This window comes from Dioscorea cayenensis, chromosome 14 (assembly GCF_009730915.1).
Source record: "Dioscorea cayenensis subsp. rotundata cultivar TDr96_F1 chromosome 14, TDr96_F1_v2_PseudoChromosome.rev07_lg8_w22 25.fasta, whole genome shotgun sequence".
Lineage (NCBI taxonomy): Eukaryota > Viridiplantae > Streptophyta > Magnoliopsida > Dioscoreales > Dioscoreaceae > Dioscorea > Dioscorea cayenensis.
The window spans coordinates 3,053,501-3,081,142 of record NC_052484.1 but is presented as its reverse complement, the minus strand read 5'-3'; the positions used below and the strand labels follow the sequence as shown (position 1 = coordinate 3,081,142).

Here is a 27,642-nt window from a genome sequence, read left to right as displayed (position 1 = left end):
TTGGCCCCGGATTGGACCAAATCCTGCGCCAGTTTTGTTGCAAAACTCTACATTTATGTACCTATTTGTTATTTTAATGGTACTTATCACTTTTGTCAATATATATATACAAGTTCATCTTCCCTAATGCTCATGTTTATGTTTATAAACTCTCCTTTTGATTATGTATTTATAACTTATTTTTATAGCAACATGGAGAAATTCTTATCATTGCAAAAATTAAAAACGGTGATCCATTAAACTCAAATTTCACATAATATTTTACGTGAATTAAATAAATATAAAATTGTCAAAATATTTATTTTCAAATTTTTATTCCAAAAAAAAAAAAAGCCAAACCCATATTCCAGTTTAATTTTTGTTTAATAAAATTCCAAACTTTTTAGAGTCAATATTAAATAAGATCAAATTGCAGGTATTTTTTGCAAAGCATTTTATAAATGATATGTAATTTATAATTTTACAAGGGTACATTCATAAATAGTGGAACAAATCGATGTTATCAAATTACTGTTATACCCTCACTATTTATAACTTTGACCATCATATCCCCTTCTCTTCTAATCCTCTTCCGTCACACTCTCTCTCTCTCGCCCGCCATGGCTTCGATCTCCGCTCCACGGTCCCTTCGCCCAGAGCCAAGCCCCGTCCACCTCATCGCGGCTGCTCGGAGGCGCCCCTTCCCTGCCTTCCTTCGTTCCTCCGGCCGTGACCCCAGACACCTGAACTCCACCTTCTGCCGCTGTTCTCTTAGAGATGGATCCGGTTGGCGAGGATGGGAATCAATGATCCAGGATCTTCTGAGAAGCGCTGTGAAGAGATTTGATGATTATGTGAGCTCGCGTTGGAGTTCAGGTTGGAAGGATGCGGGAAATTTGAGTGCTTTGAAGGAGGAGGAGGAGGAGGAGGAGGGGGAGGAGAAGGAGGGGGATGTGGAGTGGGATTGGGACCGGTGGAGAAGGCACTTCTTGGAGGTGGAAGAGCAAGAGAGACTCGTTGATGCTCTCAAGGTTTTCTCTTTCCCTCTTGTTTTGATTTTTTTTTTTTCGTTTTGTTATGTGATATAAAAACGTGATCTTGATTTAAAATTATGGGGGAAATGTGAGGAATTTAGTTTATGGTGTGCGGATTAAAAAGCAGTACATTTTTATTTATTAGAAGGCTTTCTCGGAGTGTTTATTATGGTGATGCTTGCTGTGAGGTACCAACGCTTCATGGTGGATGTGGGAGAAAAAGGGAAGACTTGATATTGATTATTGGAAGTCTCATTCCAAATAACATATGGAAGTATTGATACTGCAGCCATTTGCTTATTTGGAGTGAAAAGAAATTAGTTCCCTTGTCTAATTTGCTGTCTTTTATTTAATTGCACTATATGCTCAATTTGTCTTAACTGGATGTGATTTATCTATCAAAACTAGTAAATTTGTCTTTCTAGGTTATGTTTTTGTCCTCTGAATTCTAATCATGATAATTCTAAACTGATTGAAATGGAGAGCTTTTAGTTACAATTGCGTATTGCTGCTGCAAAAGAAGATTATAAAGAAGCTGTGAGGCTAAAGGCTGCTATTACTGCTGCAACTAAAAACGATGTTGTGGGCACTGCTGTGTCTGATCTAAATGTAAGCAACCTGTCTGGTGCCATTTTTATGTTCATTCATTCTATTTTATCTGAGCCTCGTATCACTACAGAGAGCTATTGTAGAAGAGCGTTACTATGATGCTGCTTTCTTGCGGGACCATGCTGGTGCTGGATTGGTAAGTCTACCACATTATCAGAAAGATCATGTAATTAGTATAATAAAAAGTGATTATATTTTGCTAGGCTCTTTTTAGTCTTGAGACTCTAAGGCTTAGTGACGGGTTTATGCAAACTTCCTGAATACCAACTGATGTTGTTAAAAGGCATTATAAGTTAAACTTAGTGAAGCTTTATGCAGAGGTTCTACTGTTTTTCTCAAAATTATTTTTGTTAATATGTCAAAAAATAATTTGAAACCGTTGGGATTTATTTAATGTTGATAACTCAGCATGTTGTTTTGTTGTGAACCTTTAATATTAGTCTTTTGTTTCTTTCTCAGGCTTTAGTCTTTTGTTCTTTCTCATGCTTTCTCCAAAAGCATTTGGAAGCATCTGTTTCAATCTTGTAAGACTGTTGTCATGACAAAGCATATCCTAGAAAAAAGTCAATGTTTATGTGTCGTTGTTTAGTCATCGAAAATCTGGTGGCCTCTTTTGAAAATATTGCAGATAGATTGGTTTCTTTGCTTATGAGGATAATTTGCACAGAGTATTTCTATTATCAATTAAAGGGCCAATGACTTTTTCATCCCTTGATACTTTAAAAAAGACCCATTAGTCCTTCTCCTTTGGGAAAGGACCGATAAGTCCTCGCTTTTTGTGGGAAATGGTTAGGTGGTCTTTGCCATTGACATCTAATTGTTAGTGATTTAGGCTGGGATGCTTTTTCTTTGACATAAGTGTTAAACCGCTAGTGATTGTGGTAAACTTCTCCTTCAAAGTCCTCTGCAGACTATTTGACGGCACATCTATTGTGTCGGGGAATACCCTTATAAAGCAAATGGCTTCCTTGAAGGTGTCAGCCTTCCATTGTATATGCGAAACTTCTCTTTCTAAGGCCTTATCTGCTGTAGTTAGTGCCAGTAGAAGAAAATGACTAATAACAAGTGTAAACAATAAGCGAATGTAGTAAATTACGTAAAAAAAAGAAAAAAAATAGAATAATAAATAAAAATTTTAAACTGTGATATATAAATAATAAGCTAATGCAAATTTACAGTAATCTGTTAAACTATAACAGTGAACTGTTACAAACTATTTTAGCAAATAGTTATTCCATTATGGTAAACTGTTATATTAAAATAGGATACTATAATATCTAAATGAAGAACTCATATAGGGAAAAAAAAGTCTTAATAAACATAAAACACAATCACACATAGATTGCAAAACAAACAAGCATTATGCCCAATTTAGTTGCCAAGATGACCCATTTGGTCACCTGGGGTGGTGGTGGTGGGTGGAAGAAGTGGGCACCATAACATAATTCTTGGGAAGCGGCTTTCCACCACCTGCTTGTTAGCCCTCATGATTTTGTAAAACCATAAGCTCGACAAGATTATGCACTCCCTTACATAGCCAACTGTTGTTTTTGCCACGACACTTTGCATTCATGGCCATCTTAGAAATGCCCACCATCATCCAGTGAATAATGGGAGCCCATGCAAAACTCCTCAGGTCCTTAAGGTTGCTTACACTCGCATAGCAACTTATCCACCAAGCACCTACATTCATGTGGTCAGGACAAGGAATATCCGACAAAGTAAGTGATGAGGAGTTTTATGAAGGTTTGCTCATATGCAGATCTGCTTTTCACTTACCACACTAGTTCCTTCACCATTCTGTCCTTGTTGCAGTCAAAAGCTTTGTCGAAGTACTCCTTGATAAATGGAGTACTTTCCTTCTGCATGCGGTCTTTGTTCTCAATCTTCACTGTCGGGCCTTTGCAGGATCAACGCAGCATCCTTGGGCTGGAAGGCAACATTAGACCCTCCAATCTTGAACCTGTTGTTCCCTTCATCATATGTGTACAGTAGCTCGCCCAATAGGTCCCTCTATTAAAGGATCTCCAAGAGTGGGCAAATGGTGTTTGCTTTTGTAGTTCTTGATGGAGGTGGGTCATCTGTGACTTGAAATCATCCGGTGTTTGCGTGGCATTGCTCATATAGTAATGCGCATTGATTAGTGTTGGGGTAGCCACCTTCGATGTCTTCCTGTTGCTTGCTTTTGGGATTGCTTTAAAGTTTTGGACAATGCAATGATGCCTATTTTGGTGCAATTCTACAGTTTCCAACAAGTGTTTTGAACCTTCTCAAGCCTATTTGGTTGTTAGCAATGGCAAGGAAAGATGGAAATGAGACTCTAGGGGTTGGCTAGGGCAAAGAAAGGAGGCGAGTAATGACCCTCAAAAGTTGTGCCCTTTTAAATTATAAAAAAATAAACCACCGAAGACCAAGGCTAGTTGGTTACAAGGGTAATAACTGGAGCATCATTGAAGATTTTTCATATCTTTTTTGATACATCCAGTAAGTCATTCCCCTAAAAAGCAAGGATCATCGGTTCATTTCCCAAAGCAGGGGATCTTGTAGTCAAGTGCAAATTCGTGAGGGACAATCCGGACCTTTTTCCTCAATTTAATCATATGGAATATAACTGTCTTAGTTCGAACAAATCACATTCTTTCCCTTGGTGATATAGAAATCTGAGTATATTGCCTTTCATTTTGATGATCGTTTGGCTATAATTGCAGTTTTCTGCTGCTGCCATCTCCATGATCTTGCTTTGCCCTTATAGGAAGGATTACAATAAATTGTATGAGTCGCGGGTGAGTTTAAATGATGGTTTATTTGATTTTTGACTAGCAATAGGGCATTTCTGCCGAGCATCATTTTTTTTAATCTTGTTTGAGTTTTAGTTTGTTGCTAATACCCCAGCATGCCTTAATGCACCTCATGTGGTTTTGTTCTTCCTATATTAATCAGAGAGATTTGGAAAATCTTAGGGTCTCTTCTTTCAAAAGAAAATCATTCCATTCCTTTTCTTATTGCCCTTATCCCTTTTACTCAAGTTAAGCTTGCCTTTGTTGTTCTCTATTGTTTCACTTGTACAAGTAACTGATTTTGGTACTCTGTGCAAATGAATAATATATTTTTGGGTGGAAAGTTATGCAGATGGGTTGGTGGGCTGGTATTTCAACAAACACAGCTGGGGCTTATGGTCAAATTATCCACATAAGCGCAGAACACGGAAGATATGTTGCCAAAAGCTACAATTCCAGGTAATTAATACAAACATGGTGTTGAAGATTTGTCCCACCACCATACACATATCAGCATTATTTTGCTGATGCTGAAGATTTAGGCCTTATTTGGATTGGCTTATTAAAAAAGTGTTTTTTTAGAGTTTTGTGGAAGTGCTTTTGAAAAAAAGTGCTTCTCCAGAGTAAGTTAAGCACTTTTTGTATTTTCTGTTTGGATTAGCTTTTATGTAGAAGCAGAAGCTGTAAAAATAAACTAAGAAACAGCTTTTTCCATAAGCTGGTCATGACTAGCTTTTGAAAAAAAAAAAAGCTGTTTTTCAGCTTTTTTTATAGTTTCTGTTTTTTCAGAAAAGCCAATACAAAAAACATTTTTGGAACCCATAAGTGCTTAACTTATAAAAAAACACTTCTGGGTTTTTCAAAAGCCAATCCAAACAAGGCCTTAGATGACATTTGTGAACATATATGCCACATTCCATATTCAAATACATGATGGTAGATCAAACACTCAAAAATTTCCACTGTGTATTATTTTACAAACAATCCCTTTCTTTGTTTACTCCTCTGTAAACTTGATATTCTTCATTTTCGTTAACCGATTATCCTCATAGTTGTCCTATTTTGCTTAGCAAGTCTATCTTAGACTAATTATCTCCTTTTGCATTGATGACTGGACAATGTGTCTTGGGATAGTGCAAGTTTTTCTCCTTGGAGTTTTTCCAGTTGCATGGTAGAAATGTATGAGGAATTATTTTAATATTTGAACTGGTATAATGACAAATCTGTGTTTTTACTTTTCTATGAATGAGTATCTTGTGACTGTTCTAATTTATCTTCATTTCCAATGGATGTCATGTTCTCTGTGTTTTTTGCATTCTTATACATTTTGAATAAATCTACATGGCAAACTGTTTCATAACAGCCTGAAGTAACAGACTGTTCAAACTATTTAAAATTTTGAATATGTAATATCCAGCTATCTAGCTCTACCATTGTAAACTTCTTTTATGTGATTTCTAACAGGCAGCTAGCTGCAGCTAAGCCAGGTTTCCCTCTATTTGAAATTTTTTTCACTGTGAGTGGTGGAGAATACAAGGAGCAGGTATGTTGGTACAAATTCTTATTAAACTTTTATTTTTGTTGTCACCTCATCGAACTTCTTTTGCATAATGAGATTCTTGTCAAAAATAATCATGCTAATTGTACAAGTTGTAGAATTTGTCCTCCTATGTTGCATGTTGGAATTAAATTGTTGAATTCTCCTTAAGTAATAGTTGCCTGGAGGTTCCTTAATTTAATTAAAATATGTGGGCGACGGACAAATTGGAATCTGGAAGTTCCTGTAAAATCATACTTTTGCAATGAATGGAGGCTTCCTTAAGAACTTTTGGGAAATTTTATCTGTTTGATCCACAAAACATGGTAGACTGCATTCAATTTCTAGGGATTTGGGTATAAAGATATCCCTAGTGGTTCCATTGCGAAGCTATAACTAGTGAGTTTCTTTGATTCAGTTTATTTTTAATTGTTAATATTATTTATTTATTTATTTTTTCTTTTTTGACCTTGTAAGTTTGACAAAGTCGTTATTTTTCTTTTGTTTGTTTTTTTTTTTTGGAAATCTTCTCCTAAAAATTAAACCCTGCTACTTTTAATAGATTTTGGTGTTTAGACTCAAAAGCTCTAATCTGTGCTGAAAGGAGCGTACATTCATTTCAGGCTGTTTATTTGAAATGTAATGAAGGATCCTCTGGAGGTTTCCAGTGGGAAACCCCAAAGAAGACAAAACTTAGCAGCTTGAACCCATCAGATGGCTCAAATGATGGACAGAGTGATATTTATCTGGAAGATATAACAGGTCTTGAAGACAAGGATGATGACTTTGATATGATTGATGGACTGGCCAAAATCCAAAATGTTTTACGGGATATGATTCCTGGTGTAAAGATCAAGGTCTTGAAAGTTGTTGCACCAGGAAAGGTTGATAGAGATATGATTTCCAAAGTCATTGAACAGATTGCAGAAGAGGATGATGACACTGATGAAGATTTGGAAAATGGGGAGTCAGAAAGTAGTGCAAGTGAGACTGACCATGAAGGTGAAGTTGATTCTCAAGACACAACTAGTGGTGCGGAGGATCTGCTACCTGAATCACCAGTAAAGTTTGTAATTGGTACACTTACACAAAACCTCTCTGCTGATTTGCCACCTAAAGGTTTAATTCGTGTGCCAGCTGTGCTCAAGAGAAAGGATCACCGGTCATTCTCGTTCTCTATACAGCAAAATGATATGCATCAAGAAACTGATGAGAAAGAGTGGTTGTTGGGGAAAAAGGTTGTGGCACCATTAGATCAGCAGAGCACTGATCTTGATGCGTCTGATCTTGCTAAAGTCCTCCTAAGTAAGGAGAAGATACCTATGAAGGTAGCTACCTCTTAGCTTTCTATTTTTGGAATGAGGTATTACAGTTGTGTGCCATAGAACAGTTACCTTTTTTTTATGCATGAACATACATGAGGGTGGTGATGGTAGTTTTAAGATTCTTGTTGGCTGATTCTTGATCAATGAATGATGCCATTTATAAATCACACCGTATATTCTTTATCTGTCTTTCTATAGAAGGAATTGCTTAAAAATTTTGGTATTTTAAATCAAAGTTCTTGCTGTATATCAGGTAACAACAGTTAAGGGCATGGCAAGGTGGAGAAACATAAAATGATTTATGAACAAGTCACATTGAAACAGAAATGACAGTAAAACATTCAGGAAAATGTCTTTGCTGCAAAACTAATATCTAAGAAATACAATTTAGCGAATTATATAGAGAATCCAGGAACCACTGATGTCTCTGGATCTTCTTGTTTCAACTTGTAACTAGTAGATTTTTTGACTGTTGGTATCTCAAATATTGACTGAAGCACTAGAATAGCATAATGAGCATCTATTTTAGGTGTTTGGAGAAGGGCATCTCTTCCACTTTATATGATGTGTTTGATCTAAAACTATGGTTGTGAACTATGACAGTCAGCAAACCTGTATGGAATTATAAAATGTCCAACCTTTTGAAATATTTGGCTTAAAGCCTGATTATATTCTGCTTTGCTGCCATTAGTTATTTCTAATGTGATACTTCATTTGTGTAGGTACTCAAAAATTTTGGTGAATTAGTAAGTTCTGCCATTAGGCAAGATCAAAACAAACCTTTCACTGGCACGATGCTTTATAACCGCATTGAAATACCATCTTCCGCGGATCCTCTTAGCGGTATTTTCTGTCATGTTTTGTCCACGGGGGACTTAGTTTTCAATATAAGTCGTCATTTCTTCTAAAAATAATACATTTGTTTCTTTAGGCCTATATATTGGTGCACATGGATTATATGCTTCCGAAATCCTCCATCTGAAACGCAAATTTGGTCAATGGCAAGAGAATGATGGGTCACAGAAGCATGATGATTTAGAATTCTATGAGTATGTTGAAGCATTAAAGTTAACCGGCAGCCTCTCTGTACCAGCTGGTCAGGTACTTTATTTTTAGTTCTTACTTCTTATACTAAACATCAACCTTTTTTTATGACTTCTCAAAGGTATATTTTTATTTGAATTACTTTTATCCATCGATGTTCTATCTGTTATTCTTTGTTTCTTATATTTTGACCATGTTTTGTAATAATTTCTTACTGCAAAAATAAGCTGCAAATATTTAAGTGAAAAATGTACTTATACAGGTTGTCTTTCGTGCAAAAGTCGGCAAAAGATATCAATTGCCACATAAAGGCATCATTCCTGAAGAATTTGGAGTGGTACAATCCTATGAAGACTAATTGTTTTCTCCTTCGTCTCTTCTTCATGCGTGTGCAAGCTAAGTTACTCTAAACTCAGGTCGCAAGATACAAGGGCCAAGGAAAGATTGCTGATCCTGGACATCAGAAGAACACCCGATGGGTTGACGGTGAACTTGTGATCCTTGATGGAAAGGTGTTCATTAATTCTTTTATTTCGGTTTATGTTTGTGTTTGCAATAATTAAATTTGATTTTATGTGACCTATTGCTTAAAAGAATCAGTCGGGTTTTGCAGTTCATCATAGGAGGCCCTGTTATCGGCTTTGTTTATTGGGCACCGGAGTATCATTTCATGGTATTCTTTGTCCGATTAAAGCTCCCAGAGTAACATGTTGTGATCAAATATGATTGTTCGACATTGAGCAAGGTTAGTAAGTAAATATTAGAATTTACCATTTTATCATCAGATTATAGAAACTTATAATAACTGGAAGATTGTTGATTGAAGCATTGCATATCTCTGTTCCTGAACTATATCCTAAAATCCATTTTGGTTTCTGAAAAAAAGAAAATAGTTGCTTCTGTGTATTGACTACAAATAATTTTGAATAGGGACCATTATTGCTAACTTTTTTCCTCGCTTTGAAGGACCCGAACGAACTTCTTTTGGAGTTAGGGACCAAAAGCGAATGTAGAGGTATAGTTCAAGAACTGAAGAATTATTTTTACAAAGAAAATGTTTTGATTCGGCTTGGGTTTATTATCAGTTTGAAGCACATAGACTTTTCTATAGTAAAAAAAATATCCCGCATACAAATTAATAGCAAAATCGTCTTCAGTCCGGTTCATCGGTTTTATCATGTTGCTTAAGTACCCTTACTATGAAAGATGGAATTATACAAATCGATCAATGGCATCGATTATGTTCGCAATCAATTTATATTTATATTATTTCGGCTTTTGTTTGAGATTTGTTTTGGTGCAATTCCAAATTTCCATTTTGGGAAGCCTGGGATACCTCTGAGCTTGAACAAGTGATGAAGACTAACCAATTGTTGGAATTATGTTTTCGATTCTTATTCTTAAATGCATTTCTTTTTATGAGTAAAATTATTTTGATTATTATGCCCATGTTATTGCACAATAAGTTGTATCAAATTATTGTACTGTATTTTATGTTGCAGGCATAGGCAACCTCTTTTCGTATTGTTTCGTATTGCTCACCGCAAGCAAAATACGAAAATGGCATCTTCCTCTATAGATGACAATCATACATACGAACATCTTTAGGTATTTCTGCTTAACTTTTTGTACATAAATCAATATTCCTGCTAATTATCAAACTTTTTTTTTAAATGTATCTGAGCCTTTATCAGTTATTGTTGTAATTTGAGACAGTGTATAATGGTGTACAATTGCATATATGTTCACTTTGGTGAGAGTACCAAAGAAAAGCTATAATTTTGTGGTTTAAATCCCACACCAATGCATTGATTTGGTGTAGGATTCGCTCTAACCAAGAGCCAATTATTGCGCCAAATCAATTTTTGCTACAGTGATGCACAAATAGTTGCGTGTCATTGTATAGTGACACGAGTTTTTTTTTTGTTTAATGAAGTTTGGGTCATTAAATTACAATTTTGGTTTATTTTTAGCCACATAAATATACATCATTATAAAATTTGTACTTATAAATTCATGTTTTAATCAAATTAATAGCTTATAATTTAAGTTTATATTTTTTAATTAATAAAAAAATTAAAAATTAAAAACAATAATACAAGAAATATGAGTTCATTAAAATTAGAACAAATTACGTGAACAATAAAATAAAAAACATAGAAAATAGTCATGACATAGATTATTATCAATAACAATAAAAAAAAAAATCCATAACACTTAAAATACAACTAATGAAGTTGGAAGTAGACCTGGCATGTTATCTCCACTTTCACCGATATAAATTGTCGAAGAATTCATTAAACATATTAGATCCAGAAGGGGGTGGTTGTGCAAAATGTCTTCTTTTCTGTAAAATTTTTTGTTGTTGTCCTTGCATACAAGCACGAATATTTAGATTAGTGATAAAATTTAAGTCTCGCATCAAAATTTTGTCCCCGTATCTCATTTGCTGAAAAACAAGTTTTTTGCTCTACATTTCTATGAATATTTGTCGATCTGTATTAGTCTTCTTCAACGTCTCCATAATCTTGGAGCTATCATCCTTTAGATGACTAATAGAAGATGCTACTTCGTCATCCTTTTTTATTAAGTTTGGCTTTCTTCTATTCGATTGGGCCTTTAGAAGATGAGCTGCTAACACCATCGTCTAAGTTAAGAGAAAATTGAGAAAATCTAGGAGATTCTGGTGTTTGTGATTCGGGCATGGGATTTTCAGATTCTGACGATATATAGTCAAATGCATGCTTTTGAGCAAGTTGTCTAGATGTCATACCATTATCTTTAAACTTCTCAAAGTTCCTCACAATGTGCCACAAATGATCAAACTTGAACCTTTTTTTGTAGTTAGGATCATCCAAAAGCATTCTCTTTGCTAGATTTATCTGCAAATGATTTCAGAATTAAGTATTTGTAAAAAATATACATTTATGAAGAGTAAAATATATCAAATATTTACAATATCTTGGTCTGATGCACCACTTGGATTCAATTTTTTCACTTATCAAATATATATGTTCAATTTTTTCACTGTCTTTTCTATTGTTTGCATCCTACATTATACAGACCAAGCAGAATATTTCACACGATTTATTTATTGTTAAATTGTATCTTTCCTCCATTTGAACTCATAATTACTCTAAAGACTGGTTCATACCAATAATGGAGTTTTGAGTCATTTCTATGTAAGTTTCACAGAGGTGGACGCATTCATAAGCGGCGTACCTCGTACTACGAGACTGTTTAGAAATTTTCTTGGGTTACAATAAAAGATTTTTTGATAATATTGGTTGAAATGAGAGATGACACAAAGTTGTTTATATAAGTAACACAATAATTTAATAATGTACCACATTATCTTCATATTCTGAATTTGAATTTATCTTCTCAAACCTTATCTTGGCACATTTCCCCATGTTAGAAGATAAGAAAATTGAATAATGTGTCATCTTATATTCTTACTAACCGTCGGATGGATTTCATCTACATCAACACCGTTGGATTTGAAAATTCGGTATGCTTGGCACCAACAATGACATAAATGTTTTGGAGTCTTTTAATTTGCTCTCCAACCTAGCACAATGTATTGCCCCCTGTTCATTACGTCATCCAAGAAAATGAGTACCATATGGGATATTATTTAGTTAATAATATATATTGAAAATGGTCTACTATTGTATAAACTATTCATCAACCACGAATGCCGAAGAAAAAATATTTTGCAATGAGACGAGATATGGAGAAAAGATGTCGAGAGGGCATTTGCTGTTCTATAATCTCGTTTTGCAATTGTGGCAGGACCAACATGGTTTTGGAGGAAAAATGTTTTACACGACATAATACTACATACATTATTATGCATAACATGATAGTCAAGGATGAACGAGATCTCAATGCACCAATCGTGGATGCAAGCGAAGTGTCGACACAAAATATTTATATATTTGAAGTTACTCAAATATATACTTAATGCACTAATTGTGGATATAAGTGAAGTGCCGCCACAATTTATTTATTTAAAGTTACTCAAATATATACTGAATGCACCAATCGTGGATTCAATCCAAAACTATATATTTGAAGCTTCAATATATACAAATAGAGCTTCTATAGTGAAAGTTTCTCTAACCAGCAACTCTAATTTTAACTCAAATTGAATATTGTAAAAATATTCTTCCTACTTCATAATTTATATATTCCAACCATCAACAAATTTAATCAATTTTAATTCTTTTTCACTTTTAACCATTGAATTTAAATATTATATTATTTAAAAAATATATTTATTATAAATATTTATTAAATATAAAATAAAAATATTTGCGTAAAAAATAAAAATCCGATTGATAAAAAATATACAAATACAAATACTACATTAATTAATTAATTAATAAAAACATAACATACAAACAAGCTAGATAGTAAAATAACACATTATTGGAAACTAAAGTAGCACAGGTTCTTAATTATTTTCGTTATTTGCATAGTGTAATCATAAATGTTCAATCAATATATTTCGAAATGCAATATGAGTGTCTTTGTCCTTAATTTGCTTATAACGACCAAGAAATTGTTTAAATCAAGCATCTTCATCTTGTACCAATTCAACTACTGGGTTGACACTTTGCTTGCATTCACGATGGGTGCATTGAGATGTCGTTCATCCTCGACTATCATGTTGTGCATAATAATGCATGTAATCACTATGTCATGCAAGACATTTTTTCTCTAAAACCGTGTTGGTTCTACCACAATTGCAAAACGAGATTATAGAACACCAAATGCCCTCTCGACGTCTTTTCTGCATGCCTTTTATCTCATTGCAAAATATTTTTTTCTTAGGCATTTGTGGTTGATGAATAGTTTGTACAATAATAGACAATCTTGGATATATGTTATCTAGTGGTGTCAAATGGGTCGGCACGGCCCGGGCCCACTACGGCCCACGCACTATGCGTGCTCAGGCCGGTACGGCCCGTCTAGAAATCATGCCGGGTCGGCACAGCCCGCCAACCTCCAAGGTCGGCCCAGCACGTGGCCCGGCTCAGTTATATTATATTTTTATTTTAAACCCCAAAAATATAAAAAAATACCCTAAAATTGCTCAAAAATATAAAAAATATCTTAAAATTCAAAAACATAGAACTAAAAGACTTATTGACTAAAAAAACAAAAAATATACCAAAAAAATAAAAAAAAAAAAAGGAAAAACTTGCATTTGGTGTGTCGGGCCATGTTGGGATTGAATATCCAACTCTTGCCGGGCCGGGCCTGGGCCGGCACGACCCGTTTGACACCACTAATGTTATCAGTTAAATAATATCTCACATAATACTCATTTTCTTGGATGGCGTAATGAACAGGAGGAGCAATACATTGTGTTAGATTGGAGAGTAAATTTGAAGACTCCAAAACATTTATGTCAGTGTTGGTGCCTGGCATACCGAATTCAAATCCAATGGTGTTGATGTAGATAAAATCCATCCGACGGTTGGTAAGAACATAAGATGACACATTATTTAAATTTTTTTTATCTTCTGGCATGGGGAAATGCGTTAAGATAAGGTTTAAGAAGATGAATACAAATCAAAATATAAAGATAATGTGGTACATTATTAAATTATTGTGTTGCCTATATAAACAACTTCATGTTATCTCTCATTTCAACTAATATTATCGAAAAATCTCTCTTTCATTGTAACCTAAGAAAAATGTCTAAACAATTTCGTAGTACGAAGTACTCTCCTTATGAAGATATTCACCTTTGTGTAATTTACATGGAAATGACTCAAGATCCCATTATTGGTACAAACTAGTCTTTAGAGCAATTATTTGCTTGAATGGAGGAAAAATACAATTTGACAAAAGATAAATCTTGGGTGGAACGGCCTGCTTAGTCTTTACAATGTAGGATGTAAACAATAGAAAAGACAGTGAAAAATTGAACGGATGTATTTGACAGGTGAAAAGTTTAAATCCAAGTGGTGCATCAGACCAATATTATGTAAGTATTTTATATATTTTATTCTTCATAAATTTATATTTTTACAAATGCTCAATTTTGAAATCATTTGTAGATGAATCAAGCAAAGATGATGTTTTTGGATGATTCTAATTACAAGAAAGGCTTCAAGTTTGATCATGAGTGGCACATTGTGAGGAACTTTGAGAAGTTTAAAAATAATGTTATGACATCTAGACAACTTGCTTAAAAGCATGCATTTGACTATGTATCGTCGACATCTGAAAATCCCACGCTCGAATCACAAGTACCAGAATCTCCTAGATTTTCTCAAATTTCTCTTAACTTAGACAATGGTGTTGGTGGCTCATCTTCTGAAGGCCCAATCGAATAAAAGAAAGCCGAACTGAATAAAAAAAAGGGATGACAAAGTGACATCTTCTCTTAGTCGTCTAAAGGATGATAACTCCAAGATTATGGAGGGGTTGGAGAAGACTAATGCAGATCGACAAGTGTTCTTAGAAATGCATAGCAAGTCATGCTTTTTAGCAAATGAGATGTGAGGACAAAATTTTGATGTGAGACTTGAATTCTATCACTGATATAAATATTCGTGCTTGTATATAAGCATAATGATGCACGCTTTACGTGTGTGTATATACTGCAAGTGCATGAGTCGTCAAGTAATACCTCGTGGGTGAGCATGAGGGTCCTATTATTAGGGAACGACGGGAGGCTTCTATTATTTTTTTTTCACTTAATTTATAGCCTGACGTTTATGTTGGTTCTTAAATATATTCCTACAAACTAGTTACCAAAATACAATTGAGGATCGTGAAGTGCAATTGGAAGGAGTTGGGAAATCGTATGACGATTTCCTCAACAATTACTTGTAAAATAACATTAAGAGGTGACAATTTGATCTAGTATTGGACGGGGGGAATTCAAGGGTCTATTGGTCCCAATCTCTTGGCAACCAAGTCTAAAACACTAGGAATTTAAGATGAAATCTCTTCCATCCCAGTCTCCTATGTTCACCTTAAGTTCAAGAACTCCATTAGAATGGCTAATCAAACCCTAATCCAGAAACTTAGCTATGCCTAATCTCTTACCGCATGCATAGATCTAACAATGCATGGGTGTTTTAAGCGTAAGAATCTCTTCCTCATAACATTAATAAAATAATTAAACAATCATGTAATGAATCCAAGACAACTAGAAAGAATATATTAATGGTAGTAAAGAATTCACAAGTAAAAGCCGAGGTACATTGACATGCAATTCCCCTTGAATTGTGGTCCTCTAATGGGTATACAAGTATCAATTAATGAATAATAACAATGCAAAGGAAAAAAAAAAGCAAAAGAATTTATAAACTAGTTCCCTCTAATAGGTCACTGATAGTTGAGGTTGAGAAGATCCCAAGATCGTTAAGAGAACGTCGAATCTTTTAATTTGCGCGTTCTCCACTACCAATGCATGAAGAAACCTTCCTGAGAAAATCGCCGGAATCCACTGAATCGATGATGAAACTCTTCTCCAGAAATCCAGCCGCCTCTCTCAAATTCGGCTAAAGAATACCTCTGAATTGTAAAACCTAGGGGTATTTATAACTCGAGTCCACCATGGCCTAACCACGCCCGTTGTGAAGACCGTGTTGAGTAAATTTTGTTGCTTAGGCCGCAAGTTGTGTCTTGGCACGGTCTGGATCGGCATTGTGTGAATTGCCCACATGCGTTATGATCCACAACAGCTGTTGTGAAGGTCGTTGTGACTTCTGTGTTGTTTTCTATGGCTCCACACTGGCACCAGTTGGTCACGGTTGTGATAGAAGTGTACAACGGCCGCGATGACATCTAACTACGGGCGTGGTGAGCTGTGATGGTGTTTTGATTTAACAAGTTGGTTGTTTTGCTTCAAAATGCTTATAGATTCACTTCTTTAGCACTAAAATGAAATAAAACCCATGGTGAACAAAAGAAGGAAATTATGTATTAGTTTGGTACCAAACATGTAAAATGTATAAAATGATATGTAAAATATTCGTTTTCAAGCACTTATCATACAACAAGAAGAAATTTACATAAAAGAGGGCATTTTGAACAACTATCACCAGCTAGTTACGGCTGTGATAGAAGTGTACAACGGCCGCGGTGACATCTAACTACGGGCGTGGTGAGCTGTGATGGTGCTCTGATTTAGCAAGTTGGTTGTTTTGCTTCAAAACGCTTCCACATTCGCTTCTTTAGCTCTAAAATGAAAGAAAACCCATGGTGAACAAAAGAATGAAATTATGTATTAGTTTGGTACTAAACATGTAAAATCTTATGCTAAATGTAGTATAAATGATATGTAAAATACGCGTTTTCAAGCACTTATCACACAACAACAAGAAATTTACATAAAAGAGGGCATTTTGAACAACTACCGCTTTTGCGATCTAATATGTTTAATGAGTTCTTCGACAATATTGGTGCCGGTGGCGGAGCTAGAAATCATATATCCGCGGGGGTTGGCAAATGAAACTTAATTAATAAACGTTCAACTATAATCAAAATTAATAATCATTTTTTTAATATAAGTCTTTTACATAAACAAGTATTACAAATCATCAACAAAGCAAATTTACAATTGTCCTTACGAGTTTTAATATTTGAAAATAATAAATTATTGTTTTATTATTTATCAATATAATTAAAGATATTTTTCTCGATGTATGTCACTAAGCAACAATTGATCACTAATTCTATTACGTAGTTTTGTTTTCAATCTTCATTGCAGAAAAAATTCTCTCAACAAATGCTGTTGAAATTGGTAAATTAGAGCTAAATTTAAGATATTAAATAAATACATAAATAAATAAATAGTAAATAAATTTAATTTCTAATCAAACAGATATCACAACTTCATTATTGGATAAGATAAGACTAGTCTCCTTTTATTTTTAATTAATAAAAAGCTAAGGGGGTCAATTGTAAAATAGATGTGGATAATTAGGACATCAATTAATTAAATTAATATTAAATTAACTTATTCTCAAATTATAAGGGGGCAAATTGCCCCCTTCTCCACCACGTGGCTTTGCTACTTATCAGTGGAAGTGACAATAACATGGCAGATTATTAACCCCATCTATTTTCAACTTCATTAATTATAATTTGGGTGTTGTAGTTTTTTTTATTGTTGTTGATGATAATCTATGTTAGGACTATTTTTTATGTTTTTTATTTTATTGTTCACGTAATTTGCCCTAATTTTAATGAATTTATATTTCTTGTATTATTTTCTTTAATTTTTTATTTTTTATTAATTAAAAAATATAAACTTAAATTATAAGTTAATAATCTAATTAAAATATAAAATTCTAAGTGCAAATTTTATAGTGATGCATATATTTATGTGGCTAAAAGTAAAACAAAATTGTAAATTAATTATCCACACTTTATTAAATAACTATTACACAGAAAAAAGACTCGTGCTACACTAACACATAGCTATTTGTGAGTCATTATAATAAAAATTGATTTGGTGCAAGCGTTGGTGCTCGGTTGGAGCGCCGAGCGCGTCCTGCATGCTTGCATTGGCATGGGATTTGAAGCCCAATTGAAGATGTCCTGAGAAGCTCTACTCTAATTCAATTTTACTAGTTTTAGCTTTCTGCCAACTTTTTGGAATAATTGAAAATAGTGTTCTATTATTGCTAAAAAGTTTTGATTTCACCTTTGTTGATTTTCTTGTCTTAATAAACGAATCCGGGTTTTGATGTTTCATATATTGAATTATTAATTACTGGCTTTCTATTTTAAATATGTGTGATGATAGTTCATTAGTTTGTTTAGTTGAATCGTTGTGGGACTGAATTTTATTGTTTCTTTTTGTATTTATTTATTTATTTGCATAGATGCCCATATATATATTGAGAATCAATGAATATGTAAGTAAGCTAACCTTTGCCCAGTTGCACTGCCCCATTATGAAAGGAGTGGTGCTAGAGTCATATGGTAGTGATTGGTCCTCAGTGTGGGTAAAAATTTATGATCCAAAATTTTGCGTCACCGGTGGAAACATACGGTCAGATGACCAATCTTCTACTTATGTACACGTTCTTGACTAATTATGCACGTCGCATTTGTAAAAATTAAAGTATCTCAGAATAATTCACGTAACTTAATTAATCCTCTCTAAAATTGTTTTGCCAATTTTTTTTCTTTGAATTAGCGAACTCGTTTGATGATTTTTTTGTAATTTTTATAAATTTAAATTGCATTTTGTATAGTAGCTACAACTTTGGAGAATCATATAGCAAATAATTCTCACTTTTATAAAGATTACTGCATCAAAGTAATAAATATTTGTCATGTGACAATACAAATGAATATGTATCATCAGTATATTATTTCAATGCCATATACCAAATTTCTAATGGTTTGGCACATTGCACTGTAATGTACTGTATACAACAAATTTTTGTAACCAAGCTTCTTCAATATCTTTCTTAGATTGCCACTTTGATTCTCTATCACTCTGTCTGTGACTATTTAGTTCTTTTTGTGACATTTTCGCAGATTTTACAAATTTCCATTGAGTTTCAACTAACATTTTATAGAATTATTGTAACTCAGCAGTAATTTTATTTATTTATTTATTTATGTATTTGCCTATATGAGATGTATTATTACATTAAACCAATAGACATGCGAATTTGTGTTATTGGTTCATCATTTTAATATTATGTGGCATATATTCAATGATTATCAGGATTTTTGATCAGTTGCAGCCTCACAAAAGGATTGTTAAAAGGACTGGAAGATACAGCGGTGTACCAATTACAATGGCTTAATGATCATTTAAAAATTTATTATGTTAGACCGGTTAACACACAGGATAACAACGAGTGACTATAAAAGGGTTTCATGCGATGCATTATTTCTTTTTTTTGTTTTTTTTGACAAATATTATGCGTAGGCTGAAAATTAATTGTTCAGTTTGTACACCTTCACTCGGTAACATAAGATTTGAGTTGCAAATCTGCATATGCAAATGAGGACCGTTGGCCATCACCATGTATAACAGGACTTAAACTTATCACACTAAAAAGGGTTAATGAGGCTAGCTATTGAATCTTTGGCTATTACAATTTTTGTTTAACCATGTTTTCTAATACTAATGAATAATAAATAATAACTCACCCACTTTGGATACAGTGATAGTGAGCCAAAAACAAGCACTACATTGTGTGGAGGGCTAAAAGCATCTACTTCTTTTTGCTATAAACACCAAAACGTGCCTTCATATACTCAATTTAATAATTCTATCAAATATGACCATATCAACCACCCTTCATTGTATTCTCCAAGCCACAACGTGCATGGCTCTCAGCCCCTCTTCCATCCATGTCTTCCAACGTGCAAGCCTATCTCTCATTCTTCATCACTCATGCACCCTCACTATATATATATCTATATATATATATCTCCTCCTCATTCATCCAAGCTCATGTCATTGCACATTCATGGCGAGCTTCATCCTCAAACTCACTGTCTTGTCCCTTTGCATGTTAATGGTCACTGGCTTTGATTACAAGGATGCTCTTGATAAGAGCTTGTTGTTCTTTGAGGCTCAGAGATCCGGCAAGCTTCCGGATAATCAGAGAGTGAGGTGGCGTGGTGATTCCGGTCTTAGTGATGGGTTTGCTCAAGGGGTAATTATAAGCTCAATTTGTTTGTTTGAATGACTTTGTGAAGTTGTTCATCATGTTCTCTTGTGAAATCATTGTTTATTTTCAGGTCGATTTGGTTGGAGGATATTATGATGCTGGTGATCATGTGAAGTTTGGTTTGCCAATGGCTTATTCTGTGACAATGCTCTCATGGAGTATTATTGAGTTTGAGAAAGAGATCACTGATGTTAACCAATTGGAGCATGCTTTGGATGCTATCAAATGGGGGACTGATTACTTCATCAAAGCTCACAAACAACCAAACACTCTCTGGGCACAGGTTTTCATATGATTAGTCTGTTATGAATTGAATGTTTTGGTGTTCTTTCAATCATGTTGAATTGAATTATTAATCTTGATGTGGTGTTTGTTGTTGTTTTTCTGCATTGTTTGTTGGAAAGGTTGGAGATGGAGACAGTGATCATTATTGCTGGGAGAGGTCGGAAGACATGTCGACTCCGAGGACCGCTTACAAGGTTGACGCAGAGCATCCCGGCTCGGACATCGCCGGAGAGACTGCTGCTGCTTTGGCTGCTGCTTCCATTGCTTTCAAACCTTATGACTCTTCGTACTCTCAACTCCTCCTTGTCCATGCTAAGCAGGTGCGGCATCTTGTATATGTAGTTTTATAACGGAATACGTTATCATCATGTCGGTGAATTTAGATTTCTCATCTTATTAGCTTAATTTTTTTGGTTAAATTATGTCAATATAATATGTTACTATGCATCTAATATGGTGACAAAACTTGGTTCTTCTTTAGTTTGTTTGTACTGTGGTTAGTTAAAATAGACTAGTATGTATCAATGACACGTAAATCCCATATCAGTTAATTTAAAAAATATAGATTTTAATATATCAGCCTGAGTGTTTCATTCTATTAACTTAAGCTTTTGAGTTAAATCAGGCCTAGAAACTTTTGTATCCAACACCTTTTGCATTGGAAAAATATGGATTTAAAAATATAAGCTTGAGTTTTTTGGGTTTGTCTGCATCTAACACCTTTTTGCATTCGAAAAATGAAATTTGTGATTGTTGGCAGCTTTTCTACTTTGCGAATACATTTCGAGGCAAATACGATGAGTCTATCCCAAATGCTCGAGCGTATTATCCTTCAGGGAATGGTTACTATGTAAGACAAATTACTTCAATCCATTTTTGTACTCATTTTCTGTTGATCAAGTTTTATGATTGTGATGAGTTTTGCAGGATGAATTATTATGGTCTGCTGCTTGGCTTTTTGAGGCAACAAATGATCAATTCTATCTAAATTACGTCATTGAGAACTCAGCCTTGATGGGTGGCACTGGATGGGCAGTCACAGAATTCTCTTGGGATAACAAGTATGCAGGGTTACAAGTTCTTTTATCAAAGGTATTCGATGAAATACTTTAAACTTATGCTACATTTTATTTTTATCAATGTTTCGACTAAAATTAAGTGTATGAATTCAGGTACTGCTTTCTGGAGGTAATGAAGCTCATCAAGCCATTCTAAAGCAATACCAAGCGAAAGCGGAGTTTTTCTTATGTGCTTGTCTTCAGAAAAACAACGGGCACAATGTTCCGATGACCCCAGGTTTAAATCTCTGAGTTGACATGTTTTTGAAATAGAGTATTGAATAATTTGTCTGATGTCTAATCGAAAAATGCTGTGATTCATCAATCAGGAGGGTTATTGTTCGTCGATGGGTGGAATAACATGCAATATGTTTCGTCGGCATCTTTTCTCTTGGCCGTCTACTCCAATTACTTGTCCATGGCCAATGCAAAACTCTACTGCCCGGCTGGTGAAACGCAACCTTTCGAACTGCTTACATTCGCACAGTCTCAGGTACTAGATTAACGAATAGTTCCACATCAGTTAATTTTTTGCTAATTGTTTCTTCGATAAACTTCTTAGGCCGATTACATTCTCGGAAAGAATCCGAAGGCTATGAGTTACATGGTTGGTTATCAAGACAAATATCCGGCTCATGTGCATCACAGAGGTGCTTCAATTCCATCAGTGTCGATCCTGAAATCTCCGATCGGTTGCCTCGAAGGATTCGAATTATGGTACAATCGTCAAGAGGCAAACCCAAACATTATCGCCGGAGCTCTCGTTGGAGGACCAAACCAAAAGGATGAGTTCTATGACCAACGAAACAACTATGAACAAACTGAACCAGCCATTGCAGGAACAGCTCCTCTTGTCGGCCTTTTTGCAAGATTAAGCAGCCTCTCCGGAGGATCAGGTAAACTTTGTACAAATATACATGTCCTTATTTCAATTTTCGATAACCGAAACAATCAAACTGCACTTTATTTCTGCAGGATATGTTCCAAGAAATTCATCACCAAAACAATCCAGACAGAGCGGTAACATATCTTTACATTACAGCATCTAAATTCAGCTGTGGATCATTGTAATCAAACTCAAATTGCAACAAATTTTTGCAGCATATGTTCCAAGAGATTCATCACCGAAACGTATCGAACAAAATGGTGAGTGATACAATACAACAAAACACGATGCATTAGATACATTATGTTAGTAAAAAAAATTTCTGATACAAATTAAACTGAAACTTTTTGCAGAGAACCCTGTGGAAATCCTCCACTCAATAACTAAAGTATGGAAGCATAACGGTGTCGATTATTATCGGCACAAGGTGAACATAAAGAACACTTGCGGAAAGCCGATTACTGAGCTAAAACTAGCCATGGAAAACCTCTCAGGACCAATATGGGGTCTCCTACCAACATTAGAGAAAAATGTTTATGAGCTTCCTTCATGGATCAAGGTCTTGAATCCTGGTTCTCAATTCACCTTTGTTTATGTCCAAGAAGGTCCTCAAGCCAAGGTTTCAGTCCTGAGCTATCATTGATCAGCAGAACGGTCCCAATTGGTACAATACTTACTTTTGGGAAGCCAAAGATTGGATTAATCATCTCTCCCACTAATCTTTATACAGTTGGAGAGCTGATATAATATGTATTTCTTGTTTATGTACTTATTATTGTATTGCTATTGTTATCATAATAATTGATTTAAATTTATTGAAAGTCTCATGAAAGAGTCTGTCATTACATGAAGACTTTTTTTTTAAACTTTTTTTATTTGTTTAATCTATCATTTTTCTAGGGTGGAAATATTGAGAGTTATGTGAAGATGTATACCCCTTTTAATAAGTGTTTTTTTTTTGGCTTATATAGATTTAAATTCTAAATCATTTATTTAAACAACTTAAATCTTTACTATTTAGACTAACATGAGTTAGTAAAACTTTTTTATTTCTAAATGTAGAATATTTTATAATAATAATAATAAGAAGAAGAAGAAGAAGAAATTGCTTGGGCCACCTTTATATAAGTTTGATAATTTCTAATATATTGCTATAAAAAAACCATATTTGTGTGTAGAGTGTATAATTGCTAACATATTTTTTTTTTTCTAAAAATTATATTTACCTATATATTTTTATAGTTGAAAATCAATTTTCAAATTTTATCAAAGTATTAATTATTTTTTAATTTCCTCTCCCCAAAAGTAAATAATATTTTAACTGTTTAATAAAAATTTGTAATTAATTTTTATTTTGAGGATATATAAGTAGATAAGAATGATTTATAAAACTATATGTTGTAAGTAAATATTATTTTTATAGAATATATAAGGTACAATTCTCCGAAATAGTGCGCCAAATTTATCATTTTAGTCTTTTCACTATAAATTATAAACTTTTAATTCCTCTACTATTTAAAATAAAAAAACTAAAAAAATAAGTTTGAAAAAATAAAAAGATTATTTAGGAAATTATACCAATATAATATAAACAATTTTTTTTTATATTTTTAATAGTGCATACAAGAAAAAAAGGCAAAAATAAGTAGATATAAATTTTGCAAGTTAATTTTTACTCATCATAATGTATAAATAAATAAATAAATAATTTTTTAATCATATATAAATAAATATGATTTTTATAAGGGGTATTAGCAATTTTTCATGTTAAACATATAGGATAAGAATATATATATATATATATATATATGGTCAAAATACCAAAATGGTCCCTCTATTTTACATTTTCTGTCTTTTTAGTCCTTCTAATATAAAATCCACCTTTTTTGTCCTCGTATTTTTATATTTTTGGTCCCTCTAATTGACGGATCTGTCATTTTGGTCTTTGAAGTTGATGAACTGGAGGGACCAAAAAAGGATAAAAATGTGTAAATACGAGAACTAAAGGGTGTATTTTATAACTAAAAGATGAAAATGTGCAAATACAAGGACCAAAAAAGTGGATTTTATATTAGAGAGACTAAAAGGGCGAAAAACGAAAAATAGAAGTATCATTTTGATATTTAAACTTATATATATATTGGCCTTAGTAATGACTCAAGATCAGCTATTTACCACCGAACAGGAAACCAAAATTCTATTCAAACGGCCACGTGGCGTTTATCTACTGGCGTGGGCCCGCAAGCACGTCTTCATCCTGAACGCTCGCCGTTGTCCCTCATTGTAACTTCTCCAGTTCTTCGTCTCGGATTCGCCATTGGATCTCCAAAGCTCAAGCTTTTCAATGCTTCTCACTTGAAGATCAATTCTGTGCTCCCTAATTAGGTACTCCTTTCTCTCCTTTTTGGTTCAATTATGGATTGATTTCATTGTTCGTCTTGATTTCTAACCTATATCTTGCGTTTTATTCATCTTTGATTTTGGGCGTGTGATTGAAAAGTTGAAATCTTTTCTTTGTTTTTGGTGAGGAATCCATAGATTTTGATTTGTTTGTTTGTTTGTTCATGGATTGAATTGAAAAGGCCCCTTTTTGATGTACTTGTTTTGCAGTTTGAGTGATTTATATATGTGTATATATATATACATATTTATCTTTTTGATTTTGTTATGAATGTGAATATATTTGGACTTAGGAGGTGATTCATTGTTGCTAAAGTGCTATGACTGCTGAAAAATTTCTCCTTTTTTTATTTAAGGAAATTCAGATATGAGACCTGAAAATGGGGCTTTTTTATTTTGTGGATTCATTGTTTTCTAAACATATTGGATATATTTTTACTTCTAATCTCTTGTTCCTCACTTTACAAGCATGAAGTGAACTCTAACTTGGTATTAATAATTGTTAATTGCTACTTTCAAGAAGGGCTTACTTTTCAGTCACTATTGTAAGTAATTTAGATGAGGTTTTATAGTCATGAAATTTATCTATTTGGAATTGTGAAAGCTCATCTCAATTTCCACTATCGGCGATTCTATTCTTCGTGATCTTCAATCGTAACAATTTTTCCTTTCAGACTGTGGTCTATTTCATGTTGTCAAGAATTGGTCTTTTGTATTGTAGTTTTTCTTATTATTGTCTGTCTTCTGCAATGCTCTTCTCAGTAATATGTTCTGGCTGCTGATTTTATCTTTATGTCAATCTGGTGGCAAGTGGAGATTTTCTTTATATAAAAATCTGAGCTGAGATGATTTTGCCAATAGTTTTGAAATGAAGAAAAAATTTTTCTTGTTGTTGTATTTACTTGATCTGAACTATTAGGCTAAAATCTTTAGATTTCGGGAGATAAAAACAGAAAGAAAACAAATCCATGTCACAATGAACTGGCATAGCTTTGAATTTGTAAAATTTTCTAGGCACTATCTATCAAATGTTTTTATTGTTATTGTCTTCCAGTCATTGTTAGGCAACTTTAATAAGAAGTTAGGGAAATCATAATATCTTCACCAGGCTTTCACAAGCTAGCTGACAAGTTCTGTCACATGTTTTGTTTTTGTTTGAGTTCGAGCGATATTAATGTTTTCCGTTTTAACCCTTATGTTCTACTTGTTCTTGATTCTTTCCCTTTGCTCATCTCATTGTTTTCTCTCTTTGCACATGCCTTGCTACTATGGTTTACATAAATGATCGATCAGTCCTTTGCGTCATGTTTAACATCACCTTTTCTTCTGTTTTCTGGCTTATAACTCACCATGATCTGTACAAACATGTAGGAGTGGAATATGTGTTGATTTGGAAAGACATTGTGTTGAAAGTTCTTAAAAAATGAAAAACTTTCAAAAGATAAACCAAAATGGAACTTGTAATAAGACAGCAAATTAGAAGCTAAAGTCATTGCCATGCTGCTGAGTTAGCGCAAACATCACTATAATTGAGTGTCCTTGTCCGGACCAGATGCACTAGAATTCTACTTTCCTTGTCTAACAATCACAAATTGGTGTGTATTGTCAAATGGCTTCCATTAACAGGCATAAAGATTCTCCGCCTGTTGTCCTATTAACAGATGTCTAAAACATATGATACTTTATCTATTAAGAGACAAACAGAATGTGTAAGCCTTCAATCTTTTTATTCATTGTTCTCATGATCAAATCATGCAGGCCTCCTTTGGTGTGAAATATTGATAAATGTATGGTATCAAACTATAGAGAGCCATTAGTTGTTAGATGCCGATGGAAAGTATTGCAGATCTATGTTTGGGTACAGCGCTTGAAGAACCTCAGCTCAATCAGGAACCTCTAAAGAAATGTGTCGTTCCTGAAGTTGCACCTTCTTCTGCCAATGGCTGCTTTGACTGCAACATCTGCCTAGACTTTGCCACCGACCCAGTTGTTACCCTTTGTGGCCACCTCTACTGCTGGCCTTGCATTTACAAATGGTTGCAGGTCCAAACAGTAAAACCACAGCAATGCCCTGTTTGCAAAGCAACCCTCTTGGCAAACACTCTGGTTCCGCTCTATAGCCGTGGTCACGACTCTGCTCTTAAGAACTCCAGCCGTAGCTCTGATATCCCATGCAGGCCAAGCATTCATTCAGATCAAGAACATGGCCACAGGCTTCACAACGTGTCACCTCCTTTAGTGGAGACTAGGATGATGAATTCAACCGCCGGCGGAGTGCTCGGAGGGATGGCAATGGCAGTGCTACCATGGGCATTGCGGAACGATGAGTCCCTGGGTTTGTACCATTCGAATTCGTATTATCAGATAGTGAATGGCGGCAATACGAGGCTTAGGAGGCAGGAGATGGAGTTGGAAACATCACTACATCAGATTTGGACCTTCCTCTTCTGCTGTGCAATACTATGTCTTTTATTGTTCTAACTTTATGACAACAGATTGAATTGTATCTGCAATCTATGATTCTTGTATGAATTGTCAATCAATCCGTTTGATTCTGATATGGTTTTGTAATACATTAAGATGATTTTTAGATTCTGAACCAAGTGTTTTAATTTGCAAACAAAAGATTTGCAAAATTATCATCTGCAACTTTGATCTTGTCACATTCTCTTATTTCAGCTGATTGCAAAGAGATCTTATACTAAATCACTTCATTAAAGCATTGGTTTGTATCTTTTATATTCGTTGTTAAACATTCGACTTTTGATTGTGATACCATATTGAACATTTCAAGTCTTTGGTTGTTTTAATTTAGAACAAACTTGTGATACCATATTGAAATTAAAAACTCTTTAATTAATGAATAACTTATCTCATTCATCGTTAATCAATATAATTAGTATTTATACAAAATCAAAAGCAAAGAAAAGTTGCACCTGATCTACCAACTTGACAATATACTAACTAAAATAACCCACGATCTAAACACTGAACAAATTAATCACAATCTAATACTATTACTAATAATAATAA

At 34.1% G+C, this 27,642-nt stretch overlaps 3 protein-coding genes across 4 annotated transcripts; all 3 read left to right on the top strand.

Moving 5' to 3' along the window:
• Nucleotides 1-565: 565 nt before the first annotated feature.
• LOC120275901 (protein EXECUTER 1, chloroplastic-like) lies at nt 566-10,045 on the top strand. Of its 2 annotated transcripts, XR_005541174.1 has the most exons (13): nt 566-1,010; nt 1,506-1,622; nt 1,693-1,758; nt 4,752-4,858; nt 5,864-5,942; nt 6,560-7,264; nt 7,984-8,104; nt 8,193-8,362; nt 8,568-8,642; nt 8,722-8,817; nt 8,919-9,050; nt 9,272-9,320; nt 9,808-10,045. XR_005541174.1 is itself a non-coding variant. In XM_039282631.1 (12 exons), the coding sequence occupies exons 1-11, from the start codon at nt 600-602 to the stop codon at nt 9,009-9,011; spliced, it is 2,040 nt and encodes a 679-aa protein (XP_039138565.1). In that variant the 5' UTR covers nt 566-599; the 3' UTR covers nt 9,012-9,050; nt 9,808-10,045. The 2 variants fall into 2 exon arrangements, 1 of the variants encoding a protein (XP_039138565.1); XM_039282631.1 differs by lacking the exon at nt 9,272-9,320.
• A 9,722-nt stretch (nt 10,046-19,767) lies between these two features.
• LOC120275914 (endoglucanase 13) lies at nt 19,768-22,970 on the top strand. The gene is made up of 11 exons (XM_039282646.1): nt 19,768-19,965; nt 20,051-20,263; nt 20,385-20,585; nt 21,026-21,115; nt 21,193-21,357; nt 21,438-21,561; nt 21,653-21,816; nt 21,886-22,219; nt 22,299-22,343; nt 22,425-22,469; nt 22,563-22,970. The coding sequence occupies exons 1-11, from the start codon at nt 19,777-19,779 to the stop codon at nt 22,850-22,852; spliced, it is 1,860 nt and encodes a 619-aa protein (XP_039138580.1). The 5' UTR covers nt 19,768-19,776; the 3' UTR covers nt 22,853-22,970.
• Nucleotides 22,971-24,492: 1,522 nt separating this feature from the next.
• On the top strand, nt 24,493-27,204 carry LOC120275113 (E3 ubiquitin-protein ligase RMA3-like). Its single transcript, XM_039281610.1, has 2 exons — nt 24,493-24,594; nt 26,368-27,204. The coding sequence occupies exon 2, from the start codon at nt 26,434-26,436 to the stop codon at nt 27,088-27,090; it is 657 nt and encodes a 218-aa protein (XP_039137544.1). The 5' UTR covers nt 24,493-24,594; nt 26,368-26,433; the 3' UTR covers nt 27,091-27,204.
• The last annotated feature ends 438 nt before the right edge of the window (nt 27,205-27,642 follow it).